General features: G+C 53.3%; 1 protein-coding gene across 1 annotated transcript; it reads left to right on the top strand.

The window, feature by feature from the left end:
* Positions 1 to 3,009: 3,009 nt before the first annotated feature.
* On the top strand, positions 3,010 to 6,088 carry LOC142488294 (paraneoplastic antigen Ma1 homolog). The gene is made up of 3 exons (XM_075588666.1): positions 3,010 to 4,344; positions 4,675 to 4,791; positions 6,056 to 6,088. Exons 1-3 carry the CDS (start codon positions 3,010 to 3,012, stop codon positions 6,086 to 6,088), a joined length of 1,485 nt encoding a protein of 494 aa, XP_075444781.1.
* Positions 6,089 to 9,762: the final 3,674 nt, after the last annotated feature.

The following is a 9,762-nucleotide window of genomic DNA, read 5'->3' as shown; positions in this document are numbered from 1 at the left end:
GCCCAGAGTGTGCGCTCGTACAGCAGGTACAGATCAGTGCTCAGAGTATGCGCTCGTACAGCTGGTACAGATCAGTGCTCAGAATATGCGCTCATACAGCAGGTACAGATCAGTACTCAGAGTATGTGCTCGTACAGCAGGTACAGATCAGTGCTCAGAGTGTGCGCTCGTACAGCAGGTACAGATCAGTGCTCAGAGTATGCGCTCGTACAGCAGGTACAGATCAGTGCTCAGAGTGTGCGCTCGTACAGCAGGCACAGATCAGTGCTCAGAGTGTGCGCTCATACAGCAGGTACAGATCAGTACTCAGAGTATGCGCTCGTACAGCAGGTAGAGATCAGTGCTCAGAGTGTGCGCTCGTACAGCAGGTACAGATCAGTGCTCAGAGTATGCGCTCGTACAGCTGGTACAGATCAGTGCTCAGAATATGCGCTCATACAGCAGGTACAGATCAGTGCTCAGAGTGTGCGCTCGTACAGCAGGTACAGATCAGTGCTCAGAGTGTGCGCTCGTACAGCAGGCACAGATCAGTGCTCAGAGTATGCGCTCGTACAGCAAGTACAGATCAGTGCTCAGAGTGTGCGCTCGTACAGCAGGTACAGATCAGTGCTCAGAGTGTGCGCTCGTACAGCAGGCACAGATCAGTGCTCAGAGTATGCGCTCGTGCAGCAGGTACAGATCAGTGCTCAGAGTGTGCGCTCGTACAGCAGGTACAGATCAGTGCTCAGAGTGTGCGCTCGTACAGCAGGTACAGATCAGTGCTCAGAGTGTGCGCTCGTACAGCAGGTACAGATCAGTGCTCAGAGTATGCGCTCGTACAGCAGGTACAGATCAGTGCTCAGAGTGTGCGCTCGTACAGCAGGCACAGATCAGTGCTCAGAGTATGCGCTCGTACAGCAGGTACAGATCAGTGCTCAGAGTATGCGCATCTAGGCTAAGCCCTATACGTGGTGACACAGACCACTTCCTCATTAACGCGCACTAGGATGTCATCCGCAATAACGCTATGTGCCGACGTTTTTTCGCGCGCTTTCTCACAGCAAAGGAGTAAGGGGCCGCTGTATTCTGCAGTATTTGTATTTTATTCTCCCCTGTATGATGTCTCGTGCAATATCTCTGCGAAGCAATAACACTGCGGCCTCGGATAGAGGTGCGTGATGGAACGCACGGCGTCACCCGCGCCATCTGTGGCCTGTAAAATGTCTATCACGCGCACGACGTGGAGGCAGGTCCGTGACGTCACTGGGCTGGTTCGCCCTCATTGGCTCGCGTCACCCGACCGTCGCGCGTCAGGATCGAATGATTTTGTCTCCTCTGAAATCGCGAGCGCCGTCGCTCTTGTGGACGCGCGGCAGCTCTATGAACATCCTCATTGAGTTACGGCCTTTTGATTGCGGCGCGGGGACTATGGAGGCGGCCTTAGATCGCAAGCTCTTCGGGGCAGGGACCCCCCTTTCCTATTGTTACAGCCATGTCTGAAGCGCTTATTCCCATTATGTGTTATATTATTACGTCACTGCGGGGACGCGCTATGTACCTGGATGGCGCTATATGAATAAAGATATACATATGTAGCCAGGTCCCCCTTGCGTACTCACCCCCCTCCTTCTGGGATGCGAGCCGCGCGTTGTCTATAGTTGCGGCCGGTTGCCAGGGACGCAGTCGGGCCGGTTGCCGGGGACGCGATCGGGCCGGTTGCCGAGGCTGCGATCGCGTTGATGGAGTCGCGGCGGCTAACGGAGCAGGGCGCCGCCATTGAAAGATAGCTTGCGCATGCGCAGTTAGAGCAGGTGCGGGAGACTCCAGTCAGCTCGCGCATGCGCAGATGTAAGCCCGCGAAGCCCTAGCCTACCAGGGAAGGTATTGGCCAGGGACTACAGATCCCAGGAGCATTAGGGAACCCCATGTGACGCCAGGGAGCCAATAGGGCTGGAGGAGCTCCCTGCTTGCAGGGAATGGATACTTTTCGCGGGGTTTTTGCACACAGGCAGTTGGTGACCGGAGCAGCTAGGGGAAGGAGGTAGGGTGCAGGAGTCAGTGACTCTCTGCACTAGGCCAGCTATTCCCCTAGGCCCCAGATAGCCCTGAGTCATCTTAGTGAAGTATTGTAGGGACAGGCCCTAGAGAGGGATCAGCCCCATTAGCTATTAGATAGTAAGAATAAAGAATACTGCGTGTCTTGCGGAGCAAGCTGGACTGTTATCAGGGTGGGATCGCCCCTGAGGGATCATCCTGTGTTGGATCCGGAAATCGTGAAGGAGTTCGTCTAGATCCTTTGAGAAGTCCGTTGCAGGTCCGAGTACTGGAGTGCTCGGCAGGTAACCCACACCCTCACGTGCACCAACAAGGCCTATCAACCGACATAGTGGCTGCGCAGTCACACACACACACACTGGTTTATGACTTGGGAGTGCAAGACATTGGGTTGGGGTTACTGAACACAGGGAGGGGTTTCTCTGTACAATCGTTGGCGTCCGCCGTGGCGCATAAGGTATTAGCGTTCGCCGTGGCGCATAAGGTATTGGCGTCCGCCGTGGCGCATAATGTTTGGGCGTCCGCCGTGGCGCAGAGGTAGAGGGGTGTGATACGCTGTGATTAGTGTTCCCTCTAGAGAGGGACACGTGTTATATGAAGTGTGATATATCTGTGTTATTGTGTTCTCACTAAAAGCTCTTTGGTTATCTCACACCTGTGTATTTGGTTATTGTGATTGTCCTGCGAGGAACCACTCCCCCTCTGGTGGGAGCCATCGCAGGTGGAGGCGCTGCATCGTTGTAAGTGATCACCCCTAGTGTAATTGCCCCAGGTTCCCCGTGGCGGAAGCTCAGCCCTCCTGTGAGCCAACAGGTTATGCACCACACCTGAGTAACAATATATGTTCCTTGCATCTACACAATATCTGCGATTGGGTGGGGGAATACCCGTTACATTTGGAGGCGCTGCTGAGATCGAGAGACCTGGGGTGCCCTATCTTATTTTTCCAAATTGTCCAATTCCTATGTTTTTATCATGGTTGTAAAGTCCGGACACGAGGTCCACGACTGGGCCCTGAAGTTGGGAGTGCCGCCGGCCCATGCGCTGGCGGTGTGCCACGTCCCTGTAGATATTCCCTCATCAGAGATACGAGCGGCATTGAGGCAAAACCCTCATCTCCGGGGGACTGCCCCCATAGTCGTGGTTGATCAACACTTGGAAGACAAGGGGTATTGCTCCGTGTTAGTGAGTATCGGGCGAAATATAAATGAAAGCCACGGTCCGTCCAGCTTGTGGTTCGAAGGCTCGGCTGATGTTGATTGTACGGTGGTGTACCCGGAGCGACCCATCAAATCTGAGCCCCGCAGTTCCCACACGAACTTGGAAGAGGTGGATATGTGTACATCACCTTCCCCCCCTGAGAGTTATTGCGAGTCTAATTTAGGTACCGCCGCCGACTGCAGTCCACCACTAAGTATTGCCCAGCCCTCTGCTACCGAGGGAAATGACATCCGAATGCTAGCTCAGATTATTGCCAAGCTGGGAGGGGCCAAGGCCGAAGCGTCGATCCAACAGCAGTATCACAAACTAAAAATCTTTTCAGGGACAAAACCAACCCCGGCGGGTGAAGAAGCGTTTGAAGTGTGGATAGAGTACACTTCCCAGGTTGTAGAAGAGTGGACGTGCCCTGAGTTAGCAAAACGACAACGCCTAATGGAATGCCTGCGGCCACCCGCTTCCACCACAATACGACTGGCTAAGGATCAACATGCGGATGTTACCGCTCAGCAAATGTTAGAGACTCTTGAACGGGCCTACGGGCGAACTGAAGACGAAGGACAACTGATGACGCGCTACTTCAACCTTCGCCAGAAACTGGGAGAAGAGCTATCTGATTACCTTCAGCGAATTAGGGCTGTCTTATGGGAGATGCGAAAAAGGGACCAGATTGAGTCCACACAGGTGAATGAGTATTGCTGGAATCAATTCCTGAGAGGAGCACTTCCCGACAATTCTATCGCCCTCATGATTAAATGTTCCCGGATGCGAGGTGATCCCCCTTGCTGGGATGAGTTAATGGATGAGATAAAGAGACATGAAGCCTACGCCCGGTTGCATACTCCCGCCAAGGTTAAGGAGCCTTCCACCAGTGATCCGACTAAAGCCACTGGGGCCAAGTCCAAGCAACACTCTATGTTTGTAACAGCGCTAGTGTGTCCGGAGCCCCAGGATCAGTACAAGTATCCGATCATCCTGGGTACCAACACCGACATAGTACAAGCGGTGGTCCGAGCGTACTTGAAAGAGACTAACGAATTGCCGCTAGCCACCTCCCTCCTAGATCCAGTCCTACGAGAGGAATGCAAACGGGTATATGCTCTGGAGCGTCATGGGGATCTATACAATTGTCAACGGGGACTGACGACCATATTACCAGGGGGAGTACAAAAGATGGCCGTCTGGTGTTGTTATCCCGAACGAGAGGAGAGTGATCAGCTGTTCTCCCTGGAGAATACGCCTGAAGACGAAGAAGTCCCGAGAGCGTATAGGATACTACCCGAAGTGAGGGAGTGGACAACTAAGATCCCACTCCGAACCCACGTGTATGTACAGAATCTCTCCCCCTTCTTGATGGAATTTGATGCCGACCAGAAGTTAGGTTGCATATATCCAGTCAGCCCTGTAGAAACCACGCCTCAGGTGAAGGCGGTGGCCGTGGACGAACGGTTAGTCGAGCTGGACTTCAACTTCGGGGAGTCGACGCTGTCCACTCAGTGGAAGGAGCGGCTAGCCACTCAGTTGAACCAACGCCGACAGGTATTCTCCACAAGTGAGATGGATGTGGGGTGCAGTCGCAGTGCCCAACATACCATCCGACTGAATGATACCACCCCGTTCCGAGAACGCTCTCGCCGCATCGCCCCGCGGGATATGGACGATGTGAGGGAAACCCTTGACGACATGAAAGGGGCCGGGATTTTGAAGGAGTCTCGGGGGCCCTATGCGTCGCCCATAGTGGTGGTGCGTAAAAAGAACGGATCCGTACGACTGTGTGTTGATTATCGAACCCTGAACAATCGTACGATACCGGATCAGTACACCCTTCCGCGTATTGAAGAGATCCTGAATGCGCTGAATGGAAGTCAATGGTTCAGCGTGCTCGACCTGCGATCGGGGTACTATCAGGTACCTATGAACGAGGAAGATCAGGAGAAGACAGCTTTCGTCTGCCCCTTGGGATTCTACCAATTCACACGTATGCCCCAAGGTATATGTGGGGCGCCTGCTACCTTCCAAAGGTTGATGGAGAAGACAATCGGGGATATGAACCCGCGGGAGTGTCTGGTATATCTGGATGACATCATTGTCTTCGGAAGGACTCTAGAAGAGCACGAAGAGCGGTTACTTAAAGTAATAGACCGGCTAGGGAATGAAGGGCTGAAATTGTCCCTAGACAAGTGCCGGTTTTGTCATACCTCAGTGACTTACGTGGGGCACATCGTGTCCGCCCAGGGGATCGCCACCGACCCCGCCAAGGTAGAAGCAGTAGTGAACTGGCCTCGTCCCGAGAATGTCACGGAGCTGCGATCCTTCCTGGGATTCTGTGGGTATTACCGTCGCTTCGTGGAAGGGTACTCTAGTAGAGCTAAACACCTGAACAGTCTGTTGAAGATATATCCCTCAGAGACCGGGAGGAAAGCTGTATCGGCACGCCAACCGTTTGGTGATAAATGGACGCCTGAGTGCGAGCAGGCCTTCCTGAAATTGAAGAAGTGTCTAACCGAGGCACCGGTGCTTGCGTATGCTGACCCCGAACAACCTTACGTTCTACATGTGGATGCCAGTCTCAATGGACTGGGTGCCGTCCTACATCAAAAGCACCCTGAGGGCCTTCGGCCTGTGGCCTACATCAGCCGCAGCCTGACACCCAGTGAACAGAGATACCCCGTCCACAAGTTGGAATTTCTGGCTCTCAAGTGGGCTATCACCGAGAAGCTCCACGACTACCTGTACGGTGTTACCTTCGAAGTAAGGACGGATAACAATCCCCTCACTTATGTCAACACCTCGGCTAAATTAGACGCCGCTGGACACCGCTGGCTGGCCGCTCTAAGCAGCTATCGGTTCACCATGAAGTATAAGCCGGGACCCTTGAATATAGGGGCTGACGCTCTATCCAGACGACCCGGTTTAAGTGCTAATCCAGATGATGAGGAATGGGAGGAAATCCCAGGACCAGGAGTGCGAGCTATGTGTAGCATGGCCGCTATCGTCAACAACCAAGTGGCCTTTTCAGAATTAAGAGTGGCTGACTCATTGGGATGCCGGTCGCAGGCTGTCCCAGCCCCCTACTGCGACCCAAAAGGGATGAACATCCCGCATGACAAGGTATTACGGTGGAAGGATCTAGTAGACTACCAAATACGAGACCCTGTCGTTAGTATTATCAGGCGAGCCGTTGAAAAGCAGAACGCAGCCCTTCTGAAACGCGCACCCAATGACCTGGTGGCCTTGCTCATGCGGGAATGGGACAAATTCGAAATAGACCATTGCTTACTCTATCGGGTGGTGCAATACCACAACCACCCGGATAGGTGACAACTAGTCCTCCCTAAGAACTTACAATATCTGGTGTTGAAGTCTCTACACGAGGCCGTTGAACGTCACTGTCGCCGCTGTACTAGGTGTATACAGCGCAAGAGCCTGCCTACACGAGCAGCCCCCATGGGCCATCTAAAAAGTTCGGACCCCATGGACCTTGTGTGTATGGACTTTCTGTGCATTGAGCCTGACAGCCGGGGAATATGCAACGTGCTAGTCGTCACGGACCATTACACCCGGTATGCTCAGGCCTTCCCCACTAAAGATCAGAAAGCTATCACCGTGGCAAAAATATTATGGGAGAAGTACTTCGTGCACTACGGTCTCCCCAACCGCCTTCACTCCGATCAAGGGCGGGACTTTGAGAGTACTTTGATCAGAGAGTTACTCAAAATGCTGGATATCACCAAGTCGCGAACAACCCCGTATCACCCCGAAGGAGATGCACTGCCGGAGCGCTTTAATCGAACCTTATTGGATATGCTCGGAACACTACGGAGTGCTCAGAAAACTGAATGGAGCCGACACGTAGAGGCCCTGGTGCATGCGTACAATTGCACTAGACACGAATCAACGGGATTCTCCCCCTACTTCCTCATGTTTGGGCGAGAGGCAAGACTGCCAGTGGACATACGTCTTAGAGTTTCGACGGATGGGATACACAATGCTACCCATTTCAAATACGTACAAAGACTCAAAGACAGTTTACAGCAGGCCTATCAACAAGCTGAGAAGGCTACAGCTAAGTTGAACGCTGACAACAAAAGGCGATACGACCATAAGGTCAGATATCGGGAACTTCGTCCTGGGGATGCTGTATTGCTTCGGAATTTGGGAGTCCCGGGAAAGCACAAATTGGCCGACCGATGGAGAGACGGAGTGTATGAAATAGAATCCCAGATGCCTGGCCTCCCGGTTTATCGCATCAAAGACACTGATGGCCGGGTAAAGGTAAGGCACCGTAATCATCTTCTCCCCTTTCCACAAGTAGAAGATGAAGAGACAGAGATACTGGCCACACCGCTCAACGGTGAGCACGAGTCGTCAGAGATGGGTCAAGAGACTGTCAATAACGAGACCCACTCTGAAACTTCTGAAGATCCTATGGAGGGACCCTCTCAAAGGGACTTCCCCACAGAAGGGGCATCTCCCGGAGGAGCTACGGGTAAAGGGCCCCATGGGACAATGCCTACTAAGGTGGCCCCAACGGGCCATCCTTTGGATGCACAGAGCCCGTGCTTTGTGCCTAACAGAGACTGTTCAGAGACCATTATCCCCTCGAGGGAAGAGGCTGAGCCTCAGGACTATGTGTACTACTCCCCCGAGGGAGTCGCGGAAGAACAACTCCGTAGGAGCCAAAGAGTCAGGTACCCTCCAAATCGGGTAACCTATGATCAAGTTGGGGCACCCCATTATGAGGCTCAGCAGCGGGCTCGCAGCAAAGTACAGTCAGTTATTGTGATGTTCAGTGAAATGTATAATCTGATTTAGAGCTGATAATAGCGAAATCACGGTTGGTTGTTGAAATTTTCATTATATAACTTTTGTATATAGTTGTATTGCAGGGTGTCCCAAGCGAGGACGTTGGGGATTTTACCAGGGGGAGGATGTAGCCAGGTCCCCCTTGCGTACTCACCCCCCTCCTTCTAGGATGCGAGCCGAGCGTTGTCTATAGTTGCGGCCGGTTGCCAGGGACGCGGTCGGGCCGGTTGCCGGGGACGCGATCGGGCCGGTTGCCGAGGCTGCGATCGCATTGATGGAGTCGCGGCGGCTAACGGAGCAGGGCTAACGGAGCAGGGCGCCGCCATTGAAAGATAGCTCGCGCATGCGCAGTTAGAGCAGGTGCGGGAGACTCCAGTCAGCTCGCGCATGCGCAGATGTAAGCCCGCGAAGCCCTAGCCTACCAGGGAAGGTATTGGCCAGGGACTACAGATCCCAGGAGCATTAGGGAACCCCATGTGACGCCAGGGAGCCAATAGGGCTGGAGGAGCTCCCTGCTTGCAGGGAATGGATACTTTTCGCGGGGTTTTTGCACACAGGCAGTTGGTGACCGGAGCAGCTAGGGGAAGGAGGTAGGGTGCAGGAGTCAGTGACTCTCTGCACTAGGCCAGCTATTCCCCTAGGCCCCAGATAGCCCTGAGTCATCTTAGTGAAGTATTGTAGGGACAGGCCCTAGAGAGGGATCAGCCCCATTAGCTATTAGATAGTAAGAATAAAGAATACTGCGTGTCTTGTGGAGCAAGCTGGACTGTTATCAGGGTGGGATCGCCCCTGAGGGATCATCCTGTGTTGGATCCGGAAATCGTGAAGGAGTTCGTCTAGATCCTTTGAGAAGTCCGTTGCAGGTCCGAGTACTGGAGTGCTCGGCAGGTAACCCACACCCTCACGTGCACCAACAAGGCCTATCAACCGACATAGTGGCTGCGCAGTCACACACACACACACTGGTTTATGACTTGGGAGTGCGAGACATTGGGTTGGGGTTACTGAACACAGGGAGGGTTTTCTCTGTACAATCGTTGGCGTCCGCCGTGGCGCATAAGGTATTGGCGTCCGCCGTGGCGCATAAGGTATTAGCGTCCGCCGTGGCGCATAAGGTATTGGCGTCCGCCGTGGCGCATAATGTTTGGGCGTCCGCCGTGGCGCAGAGGTAGAGTGGTGTGATACGCTGTGATTAGTGTTCCCTCTAGAGAGGGACACGTGTTATATGAAGTGTGATATATCTGTGTTATTGTGTTCTCACTAAAAGCTCTTTGGTTATCTCACACCTGTGTATTTGGTTATTGTGATTGTCCTGCGAGGAACCACTCCCCCTCTGGTGGGAGCCATCGCAGGTGGAGGCGCTGCATCGTTGTAAGTGATCACCCCTAGTGTAATTGCCCCAGGTTCCCCGTGGCGGAAGCTCAGCCCTCCTGTGAGCCAACAGGTTATGCACCACACCTGAGTAACAATATATGTTCCTTGCATCTACACAATATCTGCGATTGGGTGGGGGAATACCCGTTACACATACATACAGAACACCCAAATGTATATGCTGCATGATTGGGACTGCAGCCTTAGGAGCTGGACTACAACTCCCAGCATGCACTGGGGGGTTTAGAGTCTCCTTGCCAGATGACTGTGCTTTGCAATGCTTTGTTTAGTTTCCATCAGCTCTCTCCCCAGTGCAGTAGTATCTCACAG

The sequence above is a fragment of the Ascaphus truei genome, chromosome 2 (genome assembly GCF_040206685.1).
Source record: "Ascaphus truei isolate aAscTru1 chromosome 2, aAscTru1.hap1, whole genome shotgun sequence".
In the NCBI taxonomy this organism is placed as follows: domain Eukaryota; kingdom Metazoa; phylum Chordata; class Amphibia; order Anura; family Ascaphidae; genus Ascaphus; species Ascaphus truei.
Note: the sequence above shows the minus strand (reverse complement) of the source record. Positions and strands in the feature narration are given on the sequence as shown.

Bases quoted from the DNA above. Each gene is read 5' to 3' on its own strand.
- LOC142488294 (XM_075588666.1), top strand. From the start codon at position 3,010: ATGGTTGTAAAGTCCGGACACGAGGTCCACGACTGGGCCCTGAAGTTG. The intron at 4,345-4,674 runs GTATATGCTCTG...ACCACGCCTCAG, and splicing joins TACGAGAGGAATGCAAACGG to GTGAAGGCGGTGGCCGTGGA. The intron at 4,792-6,055 runs GTATTCTCCACA...CGGCTAAATTAG, and splicing joins AGTTGAACCAACGCCGACAG to ACGCCGCTGGACACCGCTGG.